Source organism: Rousettus aegyptiacus, unplaced genomic scaffold, assembly GCF_014176215.1.
Source record: "Rousettus aegyptiacus isolate mRouAeg1 unplaced genomic scaffold, mRouAeg1.p scaffold_m13_p_3, whole genome shotgun sequence".
Taxonomy (NCBI): domain Eukaryota; kingdom Metazoa; phylum Chordata; class Mammalia; order Chiroptera; family Pteropodidae; genus Rousettus; species Rousettus aegyptiacus.
Genome location: NW_023416306.1, coordinates 96316897 through 96342120, shown reverse-complemented (window position 1 = coordinate 96342120; position 25224 = coordinate 96316897). Strand labels below are relative to the sequence as shown.

Here is a 25224-nt window from a genome sequence, read left to right as displayed (position 1 = left end):
TTCCACAATACCAAACCATCATGTTGTGCACTTTAAATATAGATAATTTATATTTGTCAGTTATTCCTCAATGAACTTGGGTGAAAAAATAAAGAAATCTATTCTCTTTCTATCTCCAGATGTTTCCACATATATATGTACATTTACATATGTATAGAGAAAGATATTTTATTATATTTTCAAATTAACATATATCATACACTAAATAGCATATGAATAAATTTGATAGAGAATATTAAATAAAAAGGGAAAACATTCATATACTGTGTTATAATTTACTGTGAAAACCTCTTGATCTCAATTTTTTATGTGCTTGTTAAAATTTTATGCTATATTTTTATAAATTATTGTTTCAATTCATAGAGCAGAAAAATCCCTCTAAGCATATTACAGTAAAAGGCTTTACCAGCAGAATCTAGAATATCGTATGCACATTCTTAATAATGGTAATAAAACTGGGCTTCTATTCCTAACTATGTAAATAGGTAACAATTAATGAAACGCTCTATTTTGGGATTTCATTTTTTTCATTCAGCTAGAAGTGGGGTATGATAACTTCATGTTTCTCTGTAGCCACTGGTCATTACAATGTATTGTGAAGCCATATGCAATAACTCTTCACACTTAAGAAGTACTTAGGTAGGTACTAAAAATATATAAACTGATGAAGAAAATAACAGATTTAGAGGCTTTCAAATGAAAAAAATCTACTTAAAGAACGATCTTAATTTTCAAACAGAATAATTAATCTTAAAGGGTAAAATTTTCAAGTTTAAAATATCATGTTTTAATATTTACATACATATGCATATTATATCATTATCATGTCCCCCATGATAACAGCTGCAGCCAACATTTATTAAAATTAATGTCCTCTAATTTTTATGATAAGCAGTACAAAGTGCTTTACATGTATTTTTTCATTTAGTCTTTGGAGCAACTCTGTGAGGTAAATATTTTTATTTCTATGTAAAGACAAAGAAAACTAGAATTCAGAGGTTGAAGTAACTTGTTAAAAGTAACAAAGTAAGTGGCAGAGTTAGAGGTTACATAAACCAGGTGTGTCTACCCCTCAAACCCAGTCTCTTAACCTATATTTACTGAACAAATCTTACATGAAAGTCACCCTAGGCCTAAAGAGAAATAAAGAAAAAAGATGCCCTTGTCTTAAAGGAGCTTAGAATTTGCACACAAATATATTTACTGTTACAACAGACTGGCAACATAGTTGAGTGAGAAAAATGTGGACTTGTAATCTTACAGGTTCTGCTTAAACTCTGTTTCTGCCCTGTTGGCTTGTGACTTTATATAGTTACTAAATCCTCAGCCTCTCATCTTAAATAAAGGGAATGGGGAGGAGGATAAAGAAGGGGGAGAAGACTTTTAAGAATTAAATAACATATGAAAAGGTGACTGGTATAGTAACTGGTACATAGTAGGTACTTAGTATTACCATCTTTTCTAAAAATGTTACAAGAATATGAAGATAAATTCTGGTTAGAGAGATGGTATTTAAACAAATAACTGAAAGACAGGTGGGTAGAGAGAAGCAGCAGAACATTTCAAGTAAGAAGAGAGTGAAGAGTGAAGGTATGTTTAGGGGATAGTAAGCCAATTCAGGTGCCTCAACTACAGACTATTTCAAAGGAATATGTACATAATTCAAAAAAGACGGGCTGGGTTCTCATGAGATGGTCTCAAATTCCCAGAGAAAGAATTTAGGTCTTATTTTACAGGCAAAAATAACAACAACAACAAAAACTACTCAGATTTTGTATGTTTTTTTCTTCTTCAGGTAAATGGCATAAGAGTCATGCGAATATGAATGAAGACCAAGTGTGGAAGACCTCGACAGCCAGGAGAGTAGTTAGAAGGCTGTCACATCAAGAAAGAAATAATAAAGGGCCCAAATACATCAGGTATGGTAGAAAGTGTAGGACACACAGAATTAGAATTAAAAAAAAAAAAAAACCCACAATGACAATTATATATTTGCAGGTAGTATTTAAAAACAAGAATACAAACTCCTAACATAAAAGGCCTGTCATAATCTTTGACATCTCAAAAAAGGACCTTACTTGTCATTATTTAACTATGCAAAAGTAGAAGATAATTATTAAGTAATGATATATTTCAAGGTATCCAAATCTAAAAATCTTTTACAAGGTCATTATAAGAAATAAACGAGAATTTACTAACCTGAATAATTTTCAAGGGAGAATCGGGCTGATAAATCTGAAGTCTAGGTACGTAATTAACCAGCATATGAAGCATGTTACAAGCTACATGAGCTACTGTTTTATTAGTAAACTGTAAAAAAAACAAAAAACACATAAAATTTTTTTCCTGAATTATTATTTATCAATATATTGGCTACTTTCTGAATTTAATATTTCCTTTTGTCATTCTACACTTATAATGTTTATTAAAATATCAGGAAGAAAAATACATAGCTGCAAAATAAATCACAATGAATTCCAAAGGCAAAATTAACTTTCTTTTTATTCATAATGTTTGTTCTCATTAAAAGTTTTATTCCATTTTCTCTTAGATTTTCTGCAACAAACTCTAAACTGCTAATCTTATCAATCTCTTCCCCATTCCAATCTACTGTTCACACTACTTCCAAATTAATCTTCTAAAGAATCTCTCTGATGCTGATATTTTCTATTCTTTTTAAAAAGCATTTTATTTATTTTTTAAACATTTTATTTTCCCCCCTCCTCTCTGGTAACCACAATTCCATTGTCCATGTCCATGAGTCTGTGTTTGTCCTGTTCATTTGTTGCTTTTAAATTTCTCTTTCATTATTTTTCATTCTTCAGTTCCTCTCTTCTTCCTTCTGATTTACTTCTCAATTTCTGTCTTTGATATCACTGATCCTTTACTCCCTTTGTTCAACTCTATTTCTCAAGCTTGTTATTTCATTTTTCAGCTCTTGCAGTGTGTTCTTTATTTCCAGAAGGTCTATTTGGTTCTTTTTGAGGGTTTCAATCTCCTTGCTAAAGAACTTATTCTGCTCATCTATATATATATTTTTCAGTTCCTGAACCTGATATGATTTGTTTCAGATCTCACAGAGTTTTTTCAGAAGTACCATCCTGAATTCTCTGTTGCTTAAGTCACATATTTCTATGTCTGTGAGCTTATTTTCTGGAGATTTTTCTCTTTCTTTCTGAGATGCCTTGTCACCTTGATTGTTCACGGTGTTTAATGGACTATTTCTCTGCCTGGGCATTAATGGAAGTGTGTTCTGCTCCCACCCCTGCCCCGAAAGATTTATTACATAATGGTCACAAGCCTGTTGCAAAGGTGTTTTTCTTTTGGTTTCCAGTAGGTGGCATCTAAGTCTCTTGGATCTCTGCTTTATATAAAGTCTTAATAATGCCTTTTTTTCCTTATAGATGTTCAATCATGCTGGCTACCCTCAGTCTCAGTTCCTGTCAGTGTTAGAGACAATTTTGGTAGTGTTTGCTCAGATTCCCCTGGGGCTCGCTGGTGATCCATCGCAGAGGGTATGGGGGGAGGGGCTCTCCAGGTTAGGGGATGAGGGCTGTGGCTCAGGCTTGGTTTTGCAACTGTGGCGGGTAAAAATCAATAGCTATTTTTCTGCTATACCTGCTATTATGCTGTCCCCATTTCTCTGCCTTCTGCCCTGATGACTGGGCACTGCTGCTGGCCGCGTGGAGTTCATAGCACTCCCAGGTAGGGCTGCTCAGGGAAGCCGCTGCATCTTCTCCCTACCTCTTCCTCCTACAGAGAACTCCTTTGGCTGGGAGAGGCAGTTTCTTTGTTTCTCCCAGTCCACCGCCTGACACCCTGGGTTCTGACCTGTGGTAGCGCTTATGTGCAGATCCCACGCTCAGCCGTGCTGGTGTGCAGTTTGGGTGTTTTTGAATTTTAGATGTTCAGCTTATTATTGTTTCAAGGGGAGAGATCTGGGGACGTCTCTCACTCCACCATGTTTAATCAATCTCCTGACATTTTCTATTCTTAAAACTCTTAAATGGCTCCCCAATGGCATCAATCAAATTTTTAATGCTTATCTCTTATGACCAAATCTTACCCACTCTTCAAGCCCTAACCAAATGTCTCCTCTTTCCAAAGTCTTCTATGGCGCCGAAATCAAAGTGATCTCTCTGCTTCTTCTGAACTCAATCAGCAGTTTATATGCATCACTCATTTGGTTCTCTCAGCTTTTTACATTTTATTACTTTCATTTTACTTTTTGTGAGCCATCATCTTATCCATTTCTTGAATCTACTATTTACAATTCTTTTCATTTCAGTATCCCTAACTCTGCCTAACAAAGCACCTCAAACATAGTATATACTTATAAATACCTATCAAACCAGTAATAATTGTATTCTGTATGTTTAGAATCCTATATAGACATATTACAAGTCTTAGACAGAAATAACGTTATGCATCCTTTCAGAAACAAAAGATATCCATTTAATCATTCAGACTCTACAAATAATTGTTATTCTGATGAAATTTTATTCTGGTTACAAAAAGGGCATTTAACTTGAATTCGAAGCCAAAAGTTGAACAGCTCAAGAATTTAGAAGTAATAAATATCAAATAGTAAGTTACAAAAATACTGATTAAGAACAAATAAACAAACAAGCCTATACATGTTAAATGACTGATTTCCTTTTTAGGAGTCATCCATAAGTATCCTAGGGACAAAGCCAAATACATAAAAAAACATCATTACTAAGATAACCTAAATTCAAGAAAACATTTATTAAATGTTTTAATCTATAAAAGCATAAGAAATAATTAACATTTGAATAAAAATAACCATAATTCTATACTATCTTAATATATTCCACTAAACAGTTCCTTTTACCTTTAAGGAAACACAAATCACATTCAGAGCTTCCTTAATTTGAGGATGATGAGACTCATGGACTAGTTCTTCACAAATCCAAATACCTAAACTGCAAAGTGCTACACATCTGCAAAAAAAAAAAAAAAAAGGCAACCAACAATGATACAAATAAGTGGATGAGCCTTTAAATGAAATGAAACCACTACCACAACCAAAACATCCACAACCAGCCAACACAGAATGAACATATGCATTTGCGTGAACTCAAATTAGCTCTTCTTAGGAAGAGAAAGTAGGAGGAAAGCGGATCGCCAAAACTCTAAGCCTAATTTTCCATTATAATTTACCACCAAGATCACAGGCCAGGATAACATCCAGGATCTAACAAACCCATATTAATAAACTGATATTTCCATAAAGGTTCTCAAACAAGTATGTAACTTGACTTCAAAAGGGAAAGAGCATAATTTTATTAACTGATAGCAGCAATGTGAACTTTGCCAAAAACAAAAAGCTGCTGGGATAAGTCAAATATTATTTTCTTTTCTCTTAAATGTAACATAGCTGGCTACAAATTCTTTTAAAAACAAATTGAGAACACAAAGAAAACGTATATACTTTATAAAATGATTCCATCAGAAACAAAACTTGAAGTTTTGTTTTCTTGCCTAATGTCTTATAAAACTTCATTTCCTTATTTCGACTCAGTTTTAGCTTGAAGGGAGTTATTTGATATCAGACTCTGAAAGAATTCCATTGGTATATTCAAGTATAAGCTTCTGGTAAAGCATATCATGGTTCTAGAATTATGGTTCTAGAATCGTAGTGTATTTGGCATGTCCTGATACTGATATTCTAAATTAAATTCAGTAGAATATTACATTTCAGAATAATTCAATGCAGAAATATTTTTCTCCCTAGAAACATTGGATCCAAAGTTCTTAAGTTCCTTCTTTCAGTCTAGCATAGTGTTAATGCTACTAAATTGTTTATTATCAAAACTACCAGGAAGTCTTCTAAGTGAAGTACTGATTTTATTCCTCCCCTACTATTGTCTACCCATAAATCTTAGGTAATATTTATAGATCTAAATAACCAAGTCTCAGAGTTAGTAGTACAAAGAGCTATAATCCTAAAGTAATATTAAACTGTAAAATGGAGCAAAACTCTCTATAGATGTGGCTAACTAAAGGCACATACTGAGATAGGTGTGTGTGTATAGTTTCTTATGTTTCTCAAGATATCAAGAAAATCTACATTATTGCCAGGATGGCTCAACTCTCAGCTCCTGGTTGAATTTTAGGGTGTACGCTTCTAAGACTTCACGTTCCTGAAAGGTATGAGAAAATGTTTAGAAAATGCTTATGTTCAACTTCTGGGAGTTTCCTATACTCTTAATACAAGCTATTGTTTTAATGATTCTCAAGTCTTCTTCCGGGCAGCTATATTTTAGGCTTCAATATTCTTTACCTGAGAGGAAATGCAGTAAAAATGAAAAAAGAAAAAAGGCAGAAAATCTAGAATCTAAAGCTCCAGGTTCAAATCTGGTTCGGCCACTTATTATTTATGCATCTAATAAGACTCTGAGGACAAATTGCCAGAGTTTTAGTCGTGGGTCTGCCATTTCTGGGTAATAAGGGCAGATTATTTAAATACTTGGGTTCCTATAAAAAGATAAAAATTGCACTTATACTCTAGAGTTGTTGCAAAGATTAAATGAGGTAATAAAGTACTTAGAATAGTGTCTGGTACATAGAAAGGGCTTAATAAATGTTAGCTTTCTAAGTCATCAGTTTCTTGCTAGCAAAATTGGAATAATAATGACTCCATTAATTTCTCAGAATTGTGATGATGAATAAATAAAACAATATTATAGGAAAATCCTTATAAATTTAAAATGTTATTAACATAGAAAATGCTTAAGAAATATTAAAAATATTTAATATTTTAAAATATTAAAGTTACTAGTAATAAAGATATGGAACACTCGAAAAGACATTGTTGTTTTTTGGCATAGTTGTCCAGTATTAAAATGGAATTATTGTAAAAAGAGAATTTATTCAAAGAGACTTGTTTTTAATTAACTTGGCTATTAAATGAGAAAAATATGCAATTAAAAAGTTGGAGCTATGTCTTATTTAAGCAAACTGCTCATTTTACATTATTTTTACCTGCCAGAAAAAGAAGAGGTTTAAGTTAGAATCAGAATTCAAATGGTTAAAGCTGTGATTTGTTCTTTAATGACCCTGGTCAAAAAAATGTATAGATGATTAAAAAAGAGGAAGCTTTGCAGAGATCTAAGTCAGAGTAGCAGTAACATAGTCTACTGTTGAAGCTATTGACATCTTATTAGAATTGGCTTTAAGAAACAGAAAATATGAATTAATGATATTTTGGGGAAGAGAAGAAACATGGTACGCAACTGGCAAACGGCTGATTTAATTTTCAACCTTTCTTTGAAAGGTATAGTAAAATAGAAAATGCCAGTTTTCACTTCTTATAAGACATTTAAAAAGGAAAACATTCAAAAATCTTATTTATATCTTTAAAAAATATCCTGATCATATATTTATAAATATTAACATATACTATTTTCTTAGGTATATTACTTTCTACAATAAAATACTTTACCTTAATTCAAGAAACATTCACTGAGTAACTAGCATTATATTTCAAAGTAATGCATAACAGATAATGACAAATACAATCTGAAGGGAAAGCAAAATGTACTTAAATTAAAAGAAATCATTTTAGTACAGCATAGGGGATATACAGTCAATAATATTGTAATAACCATGCATAGTGCCAGGCAGGTACTAGATGAATCTGGGGATCATTTCATGAATTATGTAAAAGTCTAATCATTATGGTATACACCTGAAACTAACATAAAATAGTTTTTGAAAAAGAAAAATCATTTTAGATACAGGGGTAAAGATAGTGAGAAGGCTGACTAGAATTTTATTTTTTTTAATGAAAGAAGGTTGTATTTAAATTGTGAAAAGAAGGATTTAATCATCCAAATAATTTAAATTTGTAATTCAGAATAGCTTTTCTAAAACTGAAACGATTTGGACTGCTAAATAAATCAACCTCTAAAGTAAGATTTTAAACATAGAATAGTTATATCAAACCTTAGTATCTGACCTACCGTGCAGGACCAGAGGGCTCATCTCTTGCTGAGCTTAATACAGTTTTGATTATAAGTTCCTAAAATAAGGGGGAAATAGTTAATAGCAATGACTAAAATTTCATTCAACAAATATTTATTAAATATTTGGGTACTATGGGCCCGAGCACTAGGGATACAATAGTGAAATAAAAGCAGTCTTAGTTTTCACATACATATTTCTAATAATGCCCAATATTATTCACAAAATTAGCTAAAAATTTAAAACAATGATATGACCTAGAAAGCTGTCCCTCCCCAAATTCCTGTGTTGAAATCCTAACCCCCAAAAATGATGGTGTTTGGAGGTGCTTAGGTCATGAGGGTAGAGCCTTTATGAATGGGATTAGTGCTCTTATAAAAGAAATCCCCACAGAGTTCCCTAGATCCTTCCACTTTGTGGGGACGCTGTAAGAAGGTACAGGCAATGAACCAGGAAGAGGACCCCCAGCAGAATTTGACTATGCTGGAGCCTTGATCTTGGACTTCTCAGCCTCCAGGACCATGAGAAATAAGTTTCTGTCATTTATAAGGTACCCAGCTTGTGGTATTTGTTTTAGCAGGCCAAACAGTCTAAGACAAATGATTTCTGAAATTTATAACCAAATGCATGTTCAAAAACTATTTTTCACTAGAAGGGAAGAGTAATAAAAAGCTAACTATAAGATAATTAAAACAAATTTAATAGCTCAAAGTTATAAACATCTTTTCAAAACTTTGAGAAATATTATTTAAAAGCAAACCTATTTTTCTTTGATAATTTATAAAACATGATATGTGTGAGTTCTGGCATGAGTGCTAGATAATATAAAATATTCTAGAGGAAGACTAAAGAGAAAGTAATTACCCAAAGAGAGGATCTTGTAGTGAGTTTATGTTTAGCAGGCAAAGAAAAAACCTACTATGGAGTCACAGATAGAATACTTAGGCAAGAAGTAAATCAAGATACATGTGCAACAGAAGCCAAAGTTAAAGAGGTTTAGGAAGAATAGACATTAACAGGGTCAAATGCTATACTGGCCAAGGAGAGGAAAACAAGAATGCCACTAGATTTGATGATTAAGAATCTGTTCATTCCTTTTTAAAAATCCATCCATCCACCCATCCAATAAGCACTGATCAGCAGCATAGGTTGTGAGCTCCTTAGAGGAGTTACCTTCTTCTCTTTATAAACTTATCACCTAGCCTAAGGCAATTAACAGGTACTTGGAAGTACTTATCCTTAAAAGTTTATAATCTAGGGAGGGAGGCATATTTGTAAACAAGTCACAAGGTGATGCATTCAAGGTTTTATGTGAACAAATAACTCAACTTGGGTAAGTCACGGAAGACTTCACAAAGTGGTTTTAGGTACATAATTTTGACAAATGATCAAGGTCAAGGATTATAATTATGTGTGTTTGGGGTGATTAAGAGAGGCAAGAGGGGAGAACAGGTCAATATAACGATGCTTTAGGCACGAGGAAACAGATTTTCAAAAGCACAGAACCAAAAAACAGCATGGTAGGTTCCATGTAGCTATATGGCCACAGTTTAGACAGGAAGCTAGTTTCAGTGAAAATGTGAAAATTAAATATGACCACTATGGCATGTAACTTTCCTCTTAAATATTAATTTTTCTGACTAAAAATAATCATCATTTTATTAGGCTCCTGGCTTTCTTTATTAGAAATTAGCTCTCATTTTGTAGATATTTTTCCCCCAACAAAAAAAAGTGCTATTTAATTTTTTTTTTAAATTACTTTGGCCACTATTGCCTACAAAATGGCCAGTGGAGAACAAAGTCATTCTGAAATGCAGATCGTATGTACTAGCTAGACTAACCCTTAACAAACTAAAACTACCTCAGAAAATTAAAACTATAAAACTATTACCTTTCCTTGACCTTTAGGATACTGTGAAAAATAGAAGAAACCAAAGAAATTTCATCCCAGAAAACCAAAGGTCAATTTGTATAGTTTTTTTAAGTGTCACTGTAAATTTACACTAACCTACAAAATTTTATGGTAAGTGAAATCCACTTGTTTAACAAATATTTTCTGAGTACACACTACAAGCCAAGCAGCATGATAAACTCTGAGGCTATAACAGTAAATAAGACCTTGTAAAGTTTGTCTAAAATATAAATCAGACACCGAACAAGTAATTTAAAAGTGTGATAAATGTTATAAAGAGAAACAGGGTGTTATGAAAAGTATATGCAACACTCCTGATGAAAATGATTAAAAAAAAACTTCTTTCAGAGAAAACAAAATTAAAAAAAAATCATCAGCATGACTTCTGAGAGGCTATAATGACTCTCTTTCTTCCCTTCTTAATTTTCTGTTCCCTTTTAATCCTAGGGACCAATTCAGGTCAAACATAGGCACAACTTCTTGGTACTGTTAAGCCCTTGGGAATTTATAATATATGGACATTCGATTACAGATAGGTCCTGACTTAGTGATAGAATTGTTCACTACCAAGGTCCAGGGTACTACGTGCCTTTATCCTAACTAGGAGACTCTATCACACCACTTTCCTCCACCTTGGTCTAATAATTACTGAGTCCAGAGGACTAAGAGCACTGATCATGTCACACCTTCCCCTTTAAACAGAGGCTGACCTCTACAGAGTCACAATATAACCTTTCACCAAGTTTTCCCTGAAATTTTAAAAAAGCCTTATAAACTATTAGGAGCATTCCTGCTCCTAATCAGAATTTATTTATTTATTTATTTATTTATTTATTTATTTATTTATTTATTTATTCATTCATTCATTCATTTATTTATTTATTTATGGTTTCATATTGGGTAAGTTCCATCAGCAATTATGTAGTCACAGTTTAATTTTGCACTATCTCCTATTCGAGTCTGTTAATGCTTCACGTACACAGGATCCCAACCCTAACTCCATAGTTTCCTACAGCAGAACAAAACATTCCATTACATTTGTTTGATTCATCAGGTTGGGAAATTGGGAGAGGGAGAGTCAAATATGTATGTTTAGTGCCATCTCAATCTTAGAAACCTTACATTAGCAGCATAGTATCTGGCACATAGAATTTCAATAAATAATCAGTAAGTGAATGACTGAATCCTAAGAAATTGACATGTGAGTGGGTTCAATAATAAGAAAACATCTCCAAAGTAGTTATAAACACAAAAAAAGCTATGTTCCTAATGAATATTCCAGCCTTTGTGTCTGAGGGGTATGGCTGGTTAACATTCTTTAATAATCATGAGGATTTCTAAGAAAAAAAAGAATAAAAATTTTATAGAATATATATTATGATCATACAATCATTTAAATACTAAAAATCAGTATCAGATTGCTTACCTTAACATCTGTAAATTGAGACACAGCAATATCAGGAATGTTGGGATGGAGAGCAGGCAGTTCACAATATAAGCTGGGAAAGCAAACCAAAGATCCCAGAAGAACCTGTGCTTCCACTCTTGGTGCCTATGTATCCAGATTTTACAAATCTTTAAATGTATTTGTCATTAAATTATCAGAAAAATTACTTTATCACCTAACTATACTGTACAGGGAAGTGAGCAAATAAGACAAAATTCAGAAAGGAAAGGGGAAATAAAGAAGGTTCAGGTTTTCATCACCAATATTTTACATATAAATAAATAGCAGAGCTTTCCTTAAGAGCAGCTAATAAGCAGAAATTAGTCCTATTAATGAGACTATAAACAGGAATACAGCTTAGCTAACAGCATAAAATTACCCTTACTTTGAAGAAAAATATAAATACTTTCATTTTAAAGGCAACTCACATATCACAACACATTGTTCTAACGAGCAGATGATTCAAAGTCACTAGATTATACTTGCTACTAAGGATGAGTAAAATAATTAAGAATAAGAATTTTAACTGCATCTTCAAGAAACAGGCACTAGTCTAGATAGTTTTTATGATACTATGCCCATGAGAAAAGCATCACCTGTACTACCTACTGAAGCAAAATTAGACTTTATGCTTGGACTGCAGATGAAGGTAATTTTCATCTTTTTTCCTTAGCTGTATCAAGCCATTTCTGAAGCATTCAGTACTGAACATTTCTTCTTCTTCTGACTTCTTACATACCTACCAAACATCACCTCCACCTACTAATATATTGCTATATTTACTAAAATATCTACAAACTGATTTATATGTTAAATAATACCTAACAAAAGTACTAAAACGATATATTAGGAATATAATACTTCTATTCACATAAGTCAAGAACCTATCTTCAAAACGATTTCCTTATGTTAATAAATGCTATAACAGAGGCAAGTAGTACTCTATTATGATTTTCAACGAAACAACTCATTTCTGTATTTAAAAAATAATCTAGATTTACAGATACAAGGTAGCAGTATAAAGGGGTAGGGTAAGCTCATAGCCACCATCCTAATTTAAAGTAAGTTATCCTATAAAAATAAAAAACAAACACTTAATGAAAGAGATTACTTAAGGATTTTTCTTTAAAGGTGGATAAGGTAAATGGAAATGTTCGGGTATATGGCTATAACGGGGACAGACCTGGAATGTAACTTTTAATTAAGAAAAAGAAAAACTAATCGACTATTTTTTAATCTGCATAGCAAGGGGTAGGGTGGGAGTAATTAACAGAAAGATGATATGTATAGGATCTAAAATGGAAATCCAAAGAGTAGGGTTTAGACTGTGTATCACCAACACCACACAGAAGAAAAGACTGACTGTTCTTAACCTTATAGTGGGTATGTGGGTAACGGGTTTGATTCCCACAATTACATCATTTCCTAAGCAGCCTTTCTTAACAGGTGTTCCTCACATAAACCACAGAAAACAAAAAAATGACTATTTTCTAAATTTTCCCAAAGATGTTAGGGAAGTGTAGTCACATAAAATGGATACCTAAGGACATTAGGGCTTAATAATCTCGTGGAACCTTGAAAAAGGTGGCAGGAAATATGCTGACTAGTCATGGAATAATTAGCCCACTGAACAGTAATTGTTTTCATAGTAAATTAATAACACAATGACATTAGATTATGTATGTCTCCTCTGAGTTCTATAACTTTTGCCAGGATCCAAAAGACAGATAATCTGTGTACACTGTTATATTAGCCTTCCAACTTGTTTACCATCTTTAGTTTGTCTTCCATTTAATCTACTCCTAGATTAACATACTTATTTAATAGTCCCAAAGTAGATTCAATAATCTCCCCCTACTTTAAAAAATTTAACTGTCGATGTAATATAGTATTATAATCTGAACCCTTGCCCTCAAAACCTTCCAAGATGTAGTCTAAAGCAGGACTTCTTAATCTTTAATGTCTATACCAACCATTTGGGGTATAACCAAAATGCATACCCTGTTTCAGGAGGTCTGGGATGGGGTCTGAGATTCTGCATTTTTAACGAGTGTCCAGATCATGCCAAATGTTTCTGGTATGCAGACCACACACTGGGCAGCTGAGATCGAAAGTACTTTTCTGTTATTTTGGCCCACTATTCTTTAGGTTAACTGGCTTCTAAAACAAAATGAGCATTTGTCGTCCCTTGAACACAGTTTACTCATGGTTGTTTCTCTTTGCTTGGAATACCATTTCTCATCACCATTATAAAAATACTACTTACTAATCTTTCAAAGATGTATTCAAATATCTTTTCCATGAAACCTCTCTGATATCTTTAAACGAATTAAGATCTCTCCTTTGTCTGCTTTACCAAATAATTTTATTTAACAAACTTTCGTATCACACACACAATGTGTCATTTCATATTTTAATCATGTTACTAATAAGTAAAACAAAATAATCCTATGAGGAAGGCTATCTCAATTTTATAGATGAAGAAACTGAGGCAGAGAGAAATTAAGAAGTTGCACAAGGTCTCACAGCTAATAAGTGGCAGAGCTGAGATTTGAACCCAGCAGAATAACTGTAGACTCCATGCTTTCAACTAGCATGCTAAGCTTCTCCTATTGGTATCTATTTGTTGTCCTATATTCTATAGTTGTTAATACACCTTTTATCTTCCCAGCAACAGACTATATGATGCTTAATCACAATGTTTATCTCATTTATATCCTTCTATATTCTACCCAAAGGAACAGTTTGTACACGAGGGGAAACAAAAATTTAATAACCATAAAAGGACTTAGCACCATCTTTAACACACATAATAAATAGTTACATATTCAATTAATTAATAAACACCTATAAGTGTGACACTGGGCTGGGCCCCAGAGATGCAATATAAGATATGATCACTATTCTCAGGGAACTGGAGAAATGGGATTAATAACTAGCTATAAATACAGGTTCCTTTTTGCACATTTCCTCTAGTTGATTGTATCCAGTTTCATGGCTTTCAATACCATCTGTAAACTAATGTCTGCCAACCTGACATTTTTCATTCATGACACCTTTGAGTCCTTGACTTACACATGCAATGGCCCTCGTGACATCCCCTCATGGATATCTAATAGGCAGATTACTATGCTCCGAATAGAACTGTCCCTCATTTGCGTTGGTCTTTTCCAGCTTATAGATGAAAATATATATATTAAATAGCCTTGTAAGTTGTAAGGTGCTAGTCAAGTATTACTGATTTTTCTCTCCCAAATGTTCTTAGTAGACTTTCAGTTAATTGTTATGTTATGCTTTGCTTCAAGGTGATTTCTCTAAAATACAAATTTGATCATGTCACTCTTTGCTTAAAATTTTTCAACGGTTACTCATATTTTGCTTAGTATGAAATTAATCTCTTTAGCACTATAAACACAGTTACTGCCTTTCTCTTCAGTTCATTTCTGCCACTTAAATATGAACATGTTCCAACTACACTGAGTTACTTGGCACTGTGTCCAGCTCCAAGTTGTATGAAAAATCCTCACATGCTGTTTTAGAGTTTAAAGTGTATTCCTAGAGCATATTTCTGGGTTACCTCACTTGTATCTTTTCTTTTGCTATAGCCCATTGCCCCTTCCTTACTTTCTTCCCTCTCTCTTGTCTGTTTCCTTAGATTTCCTCAATTTAAAATTGTTTTGCTTATCAGAATTAGTCTATTTTAAAAAGCTCCTGGGTCAATTCATCAACTAATCTTAGTACTTTCTTACATTTCATAATTTGTTTGTTTGTTTGTGGGAGAAGCAATCAATTCCAATTAAACTGTAAATTTTCCTGAACATCTGACTGTCATATTTTTATTAACAATGACTCTTCTTTTGTTGCTTTTTTAGTTGAGTACTGGTTAACTGCAACTTGTAATATGATGAAGAACAAGAAATAAAAACTTACATTGAGAAAAGCCGAAGAGGATACTCTGCCAGCTGCTACAATAAAATCCATAATAAGCATTGTGGCACCAGGCAAACCAAGTGAAAAAAATTGAGGAGAGCAGTGCTTGATGATTGTATTGACAATATCCTTAGGAATAAGGAAAGAAAGAATATCACAAATATAGTCTTGGGTATCAGCTAATCACATGAAGTAATAAAACAGGTAATTACTATATACACTGGCTAATTGAAAAGAGTAATTTTAACTCCTCCAAATAATTCATGCTTAATATCAGAGTGTCAAAGTAAACTTAAAACACAGACACCAATACAGTATTTTTTTTTTCCACACTAAACAGTAATTTGGAAGGCTCTTTGCTTCACAGGGTTAAAAATGTAAGGCCCAAATATTGCAAAACTGAAATGCAGAGTAGTTCTTCCTGCTGCCTATTTGCTTCCATGGGTTAACTCTGATCTCTGAAGTTGCATGACTTCAGTGTAATTATTTCTAATTAATGCAAGAAGTTTTTTCATTTTTCAGAGAGATATAATTATCTTTTAACAGTAATATTTTACTAATATTAATTTAATGCTTTCTAAATGAACTACAAGTGAAATTTAACCACATTTGATAAAAATGTTTACATTATGTTGACTTGCAACCTCTCACACTCTTTAGCTTTATGACCAGGGTCAAGACCCCTAAAGTAATGTTCTAGAGTCATAATTATGACTACTATATAATGTAAAGATTGTAACTGATACAAATGCCAAGTCAATAAATTGTCACTATGCTAATACAACCTATGGTAATAACCTGACTCTTATGAGTGGAAAAAACCTGACTGCTGTATGACTAGATGAGCAAATTTATATGCCTCAAATGATAATTATAAAGCAGCAACTATAAAATGCGTAAGAATAAGTACATTAGGAGATTAAAACAGGCTGTCAACCCAAGCAAAGAATGGTCTAATCTCTTCAAAAAGTGAACTAGTTGGTATAACATAAGAGGAATGATGCATTTAATAATCAAGTCAATCCCCTAACTACAACAGCTTGTTTTTCGCCTATGTTTCAAAAACAAATAAAATGGAAGACACTTGTAAATAAACCACTACATAAGGGGATATTTTTAATTACAGACCTCAAATGTCAAGTTAACTACCAGAATAGAGAATGAAAAATAAACTCACGAAGGAACTTGTTAGAAAAATATATTTACCTGATCGATATGAAGTAATCCACAATGCATTATATTGTAGAAATGTGTTAGAAAATCTCTATTTGGAGAAACATCTTGTCTTCTTTTCATTGTATTACAAATAAGTTTATAAGCATGTAATTTACCTTGCTTATATTTATCAGTCAACATGGTTGCCTACAATTAAAGGATGTTGGTTTTAATACTAAAAAAACAAATATTGTTAAATCTTAAACATTTAAATATAGTAAGCAATATATTTGCTATCATTTATTTCTATGTTGGCTCAATTCCCTTACTGAATTAAGTATCAGGATTACTGAAACTATTATCATTAAAATGATACAACATAGATGTGAATAATCATACATTGCTTCACTTAGGAAAATGCACTAAACATATCAAGTGATACTTAAAAAGAATTACATCTTTAAAAGTACATACATATTGTGACAAAAAGTTCAAGGTTTATTTTTCACCTAAAACAATAAAACAAATTTTCTATAAAATGATGCATCCTGTATATAATTGTGCTACGCCTAGTCTCTCCATATAACGCCTAATAACTAAGTGCTCTAGAAGACTATACATAGCTCAAATATCTATCAAATGTTTAAGACTGACCATGTTAATTTGCTAAATGAAACTTTTAAATTAATATTTTACATATTAAGCTTACCTTGAAAAGCCAAGGTGTAAGAATTCTTAGTGGAGGAATCAAAACCGGTGGAGAAGGGGAGGTCAGATTATCAGCTGAAATGCCAAGGTTATCTCTAATCTGTAATTTTCAAACAAAATGCAACAAACCTATGAGAAGTCTTCTCTCTTCCAATCTGTTTTACCTTAAGCTTGAGGTCAAGTCCAATATCTACCACTAACTACATAGTTAATCATGGTTAAGTAACTTCAACATGGTAGGCACCAGTTTCCAGTAAAGGGGTGGGTGGGTGGGTGTGTGGCAGTGTTATTTAAAGCTTCTAGTTCTTAATATTTTATTTTACTTTCCCTTCTTCCCTTACATCTCTTTTTTTACCTTAGCTAAATTCTGCCAAAGTTCACAGAGATAATCGAAAACTTGAGCATGTATTTCAGGATCCATAATAGCATTGACATCTCCCAAAATGCCTAGCATTCTTCGCCACATAACAGTAGCAACATCGGCATGCCATCCTGTGAGAGTACCCCCTGCCATCACACTACAACATTCAGATGGAAATTCACTGATTTCTACAGAAAAAAATAAAATACAAATGTCAGTAATTATTCTAGAGAACACAAGAGTTAAATTAACAATCTTAAATATCTAAGAAAGTGTATAATATTTACGAAAGTGTAAAAGAAATGTCCATATGCATGTGTCATTTTTTCCTGATAAGGTCAAAACATCACCAGTTCATAATTCCTCATTATGGCAATAATTATTTATTCAATAGTGCTTCTGTTTAGATTTACTTAAGGAGGGAATGATGTACCAGATGAAGAAATTTATTTCTTGATATAAAAATCATATTTAAAACTGCATATTCTAATAACTACTAGAAAGATTTTGTAGGAAGTTTTCGTAAGAAAAATATATTTCACAATTATGTCAGACCTAGCATTAAAAGGAATATCACAATGACATGGAAAAATAGACATTTTTACTAAAATTTAACAATCTAAAATTTCCGTAATTATATTTTTATTTAATATTGGCAAGATTACGTGTAAGAAATATAGGTAACCTTGGATCTTAGTGTCGTTTCTGTCACTAATTATGTGATATTCACCTTATTTAATAACCTCCCTAAGGCTATCTACTTAAATCTGTAAAATAGATGGTTTAGCTGGATATTATTATAGGTCTTCTCCAGCTTCAAAAAAAAATCTATTATTTTATCCCGTGTACTTAGTAGAAAAGGCAAAATCATTAGAAAGTCAGTAAATATTTTTTCAGCTTGATAAAATCTCATGTACTGATAATTTACAAGTCTGTTCTTAGTATACATACAGCCTTTACTCTTAATGTTTACCTTTTTTCTTTGCATATAAAGTGTACAATAACTGATGGTATTATTATTATTTTTCTCCCTCTTTGACCCCCACCCTCAACCCTGACCTACAGATATTGCCATCTCCTTTTTTTTTTTTTTTTTTTAAGAACTAGATTTCTGAAGGCGGGGTGTCTACCCCTACACGCTCACAGCACACACCTGGGCCAAGTGCACCCAGGGTATGGTCTGTGGCTCCACCTGGGGTGCGAACCCAGGATCTTCTGCACGTAAAGAAGAAGAATGCTAACCATTACACTATGAAGCCACCCCCTAACTGATGATATTATTAAAAAACTACTAGTAATTCACAATAATTAAAAACAGGCTTCTGGTGTAAATCCACTAAAATAAACTTTTTAAAAACCTGCAGTTTTAACATCATTGTTAACATCTCCCCTCTCTACAGATTCTTCATAATACAGTGATAAATCAACTGCTTTGTCTATAACTAATTCCTCTCAAAGTAAAGCTAACAAAATTTTAAATTTTTACAAAGCAATAATGTGTGAGTCTTCTTTAAATCCTGGACTGGGCTAGTAGCTATCAAGAATATTATTGGGATGACTGAGAAACTCTAATTATGGACTGAAACTGCAGTGATGTATCCATGTTAAATATCCTAAATGTGGCCATTATACTGTGGTCATGTAGGAAATGTACACTTATTCTTAGGACATTCTTGCTCAAGTGCTTAGGTATAAAGGGTGTGATATTTGCCAATTAATTCTTAAATGGCTCAGAAAAAAAAAAATTACAAAAAACGGAGTGTGGGATTTTTTGGGGGTGTGTATGTAGATACAAAGAGTTACAGTGGCAAAATACTAACTGGTGAATTTATCTGATGGGTTTACGGGTATTCATTTTACTAATCTTATAAGTTTTCTAAAAGTTAAATTTTTTTTCCAAATGTCAGGATGAAAACTGAAAACAAAAACTTGCAGGCCAAAGGTCAGAAAAGGTCAGAAACAACTCACAAACCAGAAAATTTGGGCTATGTAATTGCAAGGTAACTGCATACCAAGAGAATGAGTATCTTATTAAAAAAAAAAAAAAAGCCAGAAGTTACATGACTTTAAATTTCTTCCTTTGGCCATAGAGTAAATATGCTGTATTACCAATGAAAACTGACATTTTATATTATTCGGTGTATTTGCAAAAGACTTTTTATCCTGGTGCTTATTATATCATGTAGGATTTAGCAAAAATAACTTTTAAAAAAATTTACAGTTTCTAAGGTGTCCTAGACACTTTTGAATACTTACATAAAAATAAAAATACTTCATTTGGATGGCCTATTAAAAATAAGTTGATACACTTGCAGAATCAAAATCAATAAAGAATTACTGATTTGACCAATTGTTTCACTGAAAACTTGATTAGCAAATGATAATGCTGCTAATTTCTCCTGTGAGTCAGCAGGTTCTTCAGATACAACATTAAGAATAATGATGCCAAATTATGTATTTCCTGCTTTAGGAAATGAATGGTACTGTATCAATGATAATGTAACATACATAATTAATGCAATCACTAATGTCAGGACTATAATCAACTATAATAAAAGAACAAGTAACAAACATCAGAGTATAAATATCTTCCTTTAAGAGCAAGAAAAAATGTTAAAGTAACGAATTCCCAAAAGACTTAGAAAAGTCTAATGGCTTAAAATAATACATAATAAATATGTATAATACATAATCAGATTTAAGATGCCTTATTTTAAGACCTCCTAACACTAATGCCTTAAAAGGAGAAATGGAAAATATTTAATTTCCAACTATTGCCTAGGTCATCTGGTGTCTGAAGAACAGAGTGGTGGAGTTTCTCATCGAGCTGTAGATCTTTCTGTTCCATATGATCTACATTCAAAGTGGAAGGAGAAGGTGTTTGTGATCTGGATCCCAGAGCAGAATGAACTGGAGAAGCACTTTCTGAACCTGTAAATATAATTTCATAAAATTACCACAAAGTGGATAGTCAATACCTTCTAAGATACAATGCTTAAAGCTCCAACAAACAAATGAAAAACAACAAAAGATTAAAAAGGTTATAACTTGGCAAAAGAGGTAAAAATCACAATATTATACAAGATTTTTTATGCAGGGGTCTCTTCTAATGTCTACAATGGGACTACAATGGAATCAGAAATGGACATACTAGTGAGAGCTAGATTCTCTACTCCTACACGTGGTCCAGATATAGAAACTCTAATACCCACTTCTACTCTACTGCATTTACTTCAAACCTGGGGCGGTTCAAGAGAAGAACTTGCTTATTGTGGCTTTATATGCTACTATCGTTGGTAGCCTGAATTACAAGGGTCCCTGGTCCTAGCCTTTAGTCTCCCTCTCCCCCCTATTCCTTCTTCCCAAACCATTCTCCATAAAGCAGCAAAAAGATCGAAAAATCTAATCTAATATCACTCCCTCATTTAAAGTCCTTCTATGGCTCCTTAGTGGCCTCAGCATAAGCCCAAATTTCTTAGTGTGGTTTTCCAGTCTTTCTGCAACTTTCTTACTGTTTCATGATCCCTCTAATATTTTTAAATTCTAGCCATAGAAAGTAAACTACTGATATATATCAGAATGTAACATACCTCTAGCCTTTTCCATGTTTTTCCTTTACAAGGAGTCTTAATCCTGTTTTAGGTCTGGTTAACTTCTATTTATTTTTCAGGTTTCATTTTAGACACTGTCTAATCCTGACCTGCCCAGTGTGTATAAAAAGTCTCTGCTATAAGTCCTTGTACCTCATTATGTCATTTATCACACTGACTTGGAACTGCCTGTTTAGTTCTAAATAACCTTCAACAGTGCACATACTTTATAAAAACAGGGACTGAATCTATGTTATATACTACAGTATTGCCAGTGCCTAGTAAAATGGCAGGCATTCTTGTTATTTAAAATTATGTATAGCATAAATTAATGCTGTACTGAACAATTGGTGGTAGCTGTACTGAAGCACTGCTGTTAAAATATTAGGTCTTTTCATTTAATTTTTAAGCTTCTTTCTGGCAAAGGAATATCAATATTCTGGACTCAATCAAAACACTCTGCCCTTGTCATTCTACATTATTACACAATAAATGCCTTAAAAAGTACATAGAAAGCTATGAATGCCTATTGAATGATAGTCTTACAACTCTTTATCTGGGCTCAATTATGATACACAGTAGGTGTAAGTTTCCTGTCCTTCATTTGAAATTTGGGGTAAATTCATGCAGCGCAGTCATGCTAAAGGACAGCTACAAAAACTTAAGGATTCTATACCTTAATATAAACACAAACTGCAGAGGGCACAATGAGAATCATCTCCTCAATATTTATCAAAAACTTTAAGTATGTGACAAAAAAATCAGTCTTTTAGTCGAATGCTTTGCAATACAAATCTATTTCTTTTCTACATTTATTACTTCATCCATAAAAATCTGATTCAGTTTTGAGAACTGAGACCAAGAAATGTTTTAATTAAGATCAGCTATTAGAGAATCATTACTGCCTTTAATGTTATTAATAATAATCAATAATGGCTGACTTATAGGCATTTTCCTCTTAATTTTTTAAAATAAAAAGTATTGCTATAAAGATAGTCATTCCCTGAAAACAGGTTAATTTGTTTTTAACTCCTATATGAGATTTTAGTTTCTGAAAAAATTATAGAAAAATAGAAGATTGTGGGACTACTATATCCTTTGATAGAATGCAGCTATTTTCAAAGTTAATAGTGGGATAAAACATGCAAACTTCACCTTCAGAAAACTATACTGAATAGTCTGTATATATGGAGTTGTACTGTTTGCTGAATTTTATGTGCTCTATCTAAACAGATGTCAATCAGTCCAACAACTGCTTTAGTTTCTTAGACAAACACCTCTGCACTATTACTAATGGCACTGATTAAGGTTAGAATTCCTAATAAAAATTCTTAGAGTCCTAGAAATAGTCACTATGTATAGTAAATACACATTACATAGTAAAAATTCTTAGATGTTGAATTATCCAAAAATCATACTGAGGCAAAAGCCTTAAACAAGTTCTCTACACATATCAAGTTTTATTTTCAAAAGAATTTTTATGTCAAATTCTATTTTCGATGACTAAAAAGAAATAAGGTGTGATCACACTTCTTTTATATACTATAATCTTTTAAAAACAGAATAGTCTGATTAATAGCTTAAAGAAAACTAGAAAATGGCTTATATGGGAAATACCTCTAATTCACCAACAGTGATATTTAGAAACTCTTCCTTCCTTCAAAAAAACTGCTAGTCTCCAGATTAAGACAGAGACATAAGATGGAATTCTTTTGAGTCACAGGCTCAGAGATCTCTAACCAGTGGATCTCTAAGTGAGGAAATTTCTCAGCCAGTTTATTAATTCTACCTTGAAATTCCACTTTTTTCAAGGTTTAGTAATCTTGTTACACTGTCCAAAAATTTATTTCTGATAATATTAAAATTTGTGTCACAATAGAACATAAAACCCCATTACTTTTATTCTTCCATTTTAAGTGTTCAGTTATATGAATTTGGCAATTGCACAGTCATGTAATCAACACAATCAAAATATATTAACTGTTCATCACTACTAAAAACTTGCTACCCCCAGCCCTCTCCAAGTAATCAGTGATCTGCTTTGTCACTACAGTTTTGTCTTTTCTGGAACTTCCAATACATGGAATAATAAAGAATGGAATGTAGTCTTTTGTATTTGAGTTCTCTTATTTAGCATGTTTGCAAGTCAGTTATGATTTTGCATATATTAATATTTAATTATTTTTTTTATTGCGTTCTTATCCAAACAATATTCAGTGAATGAACACATCACAATTTGATTATCCATTCACTGGTTGATCAACATTTGTGTTGTTTTAGCTACTGTGAATAATCCTGCCATGAACTTTCACATACCTAGGAATGGTCATATGATAAACAGATGTTTAATTTTAAAAGATATTGCCATAATTTTATAGCGTGGCTCTACCATTCTGCATTCCCATTAGTAAGGTATGATAATTCCAGTTGCTCCGACCCTCTTCAAAGCTTGGTATTGTCAGTGTTTTTAACATGAGCTGTTTTATTATGAGTGTAGTGGTATCTCATGGTTCTTATTTACATTTCCTGATTATTAGTAATGTTATCTTTTCATCTGATTTTTAAGGACAGCTACAGTAAAAATTACTTATTATAAAATAGGAATTTTCTAGAAATTTTTAAATAATTTAAATTCTGTAATATAGGACTGTTGATCTAACTAACACATTGGCTCCTATCCTCCACTCAGCCCTCATTCTGCAATTGGACAGGCTAAAGTTCTTACTTATCCTGATAGAAAAGATGTGGAAAAAGTAGTCTGAAAACACAGGATGGGTTCTTGCCTCTTGAGTATTTTACTCTTTGGTTTGGCTGAGGAAATGTGCCTAATTTAGACGTGTAGAAATCTCTGTTCCAGTCTTGGAAGTTCCTGCCTACCATAGGATGCTTAAACCACCCTATTAATATTTAAACTAGAAAGGATAATAATCCACCAAAGGGCATCAAACTGCAGTAGAAACCAGAGTAAATCTGGCTCACACAGTGGAACCCCTGAACTATGGACCATTAGCTGCTCAGGCTCCCTGTGGACATTGTACTAACTTTGCAATAAGTGTATCCTGCAATTCACGATTGAATTTCTTGAACCCCACTCATCATATTATTGTTGGGTTAGACCACATGTAAAAAGTTACTGAAAAGGATAATTTAGTGTATAAACATAGCATATGAGTACACTGAAAAACAGGCCTTCTAATAGACAATTGTTTTACATTTCCTATAATAAATACTTTGCTAAAGAAATCTATAAAAATCTAAGTTGATTTTGAAAGACAATGAAAAAGGTACAGTATAGCAGTTAGCTATTTAAAAATCGCTGCAGGAAAGGTTCTGGTACAAACATGTACAAATTTTGCATTCAATATTAGTTGTTCATACAGTCCCCGGAAGCTTATCCATGTAGATTTCAGGTCAAGAAATTCTTATATCAATGTTTTTTCTCTCCATTATTACAAAAAGATGAGTAAAAAAAAAATTTATACTTAAATAATTAAGTAATAAATAATATTTATTTAAGTAATATTTAAAATCTATCAAATAAAATTCTAAACAGATTCTTTGGTGGCTTAAAATATGTATTTAAGGAATACATTCTCAAGGTTCAGGTCAAGATGGTGGAATAGGTAAGCACTGTACTTACATCACAGTGCCACATCAAAATTACAACTAAATTAATGATAGAATAATCAACCTGGAGAACCACCTGAACACTGGCTGAACAGAACTCCTATAACTAAGGATATAAAGAAGAGACCACATGGAGACCGAAAAAAAAAAAAAGAATACATTCCCTTGAGTAACTTTACCAGTAACCGTTGCAACTTCAGCAGAAAAAGCTTGTTGATTAAGACTGCTTGTTTCTGAATCTATGTGAAGAGTTGTTAGACTAGCTACTTCTTGTTCTTCAGCACTCTGATGATGGCCAGAACCTGAATCCACATCAGTGGAGGATGCAATCCCAGTATCAGTTCCAAAGCCAAAATCTATAGGAAAAAGAAATGTTAGTATATGGAAGTGCCAATCACGAAATATTTACAAAAGAGACACAGCTACTTCAGCAAAATGATTTAACATTAACATTCTCCCTAAATCTATTCTATTTACATACCACTCAGGCAAGTATAAATAATGT

The 25224-nt window shown here is 32.6% G+C and overlaps 1 protein-coding gene across 23 annotated transcripts in view; it reads right to left on the bottom strand.

Moving 5' to 3' along the window:
- Positions 1-25224, bottom strand: part of RALGAPA1 (Ral GTPase activating protein catalytic subunit alpha 1) — a 207855-nt gene that overhangs the window by 91962 nt on the left and 90669 nt on the right. For all 23 annotated transcript variants that reach the window (XM_016152108.2, XM_016152096.2, XM_016152091.2 and 20 more), the window contains 10 exons: positions 24899-25075; positions 20281-20433; positions 17497-17690; positions 17143-17241; positions 16485-16640; positions 15279-15407; positions 11328-11453; positions 7989-8047; positions 4856-4964; positions 2200-2310 (listed from right to left, as the gene is read on the bottom strand). In XM_016152108.2, coding sequence (XP_016007594.2) covers positions 2200-2310; positions 4856-4964; positions 7989-8047; positions 11328-11453; positions 15279-15407; positions 16485-16640; positions 17143-17241; positions 17497-17690; positions 20281-20433; positions 24899-25075 — 1313 coding nt within the window. The remainder of the gene's footprint in view (positions 1-2199; positions 2311-4855; positions 4965-7988; positions 8048-11327; positions 11454-15278; positions 15408-16484; positions 16641-17142; positions 17242-17496; positions 17691-20280; positions 20434-24898; positions 25076-25224) is intronic.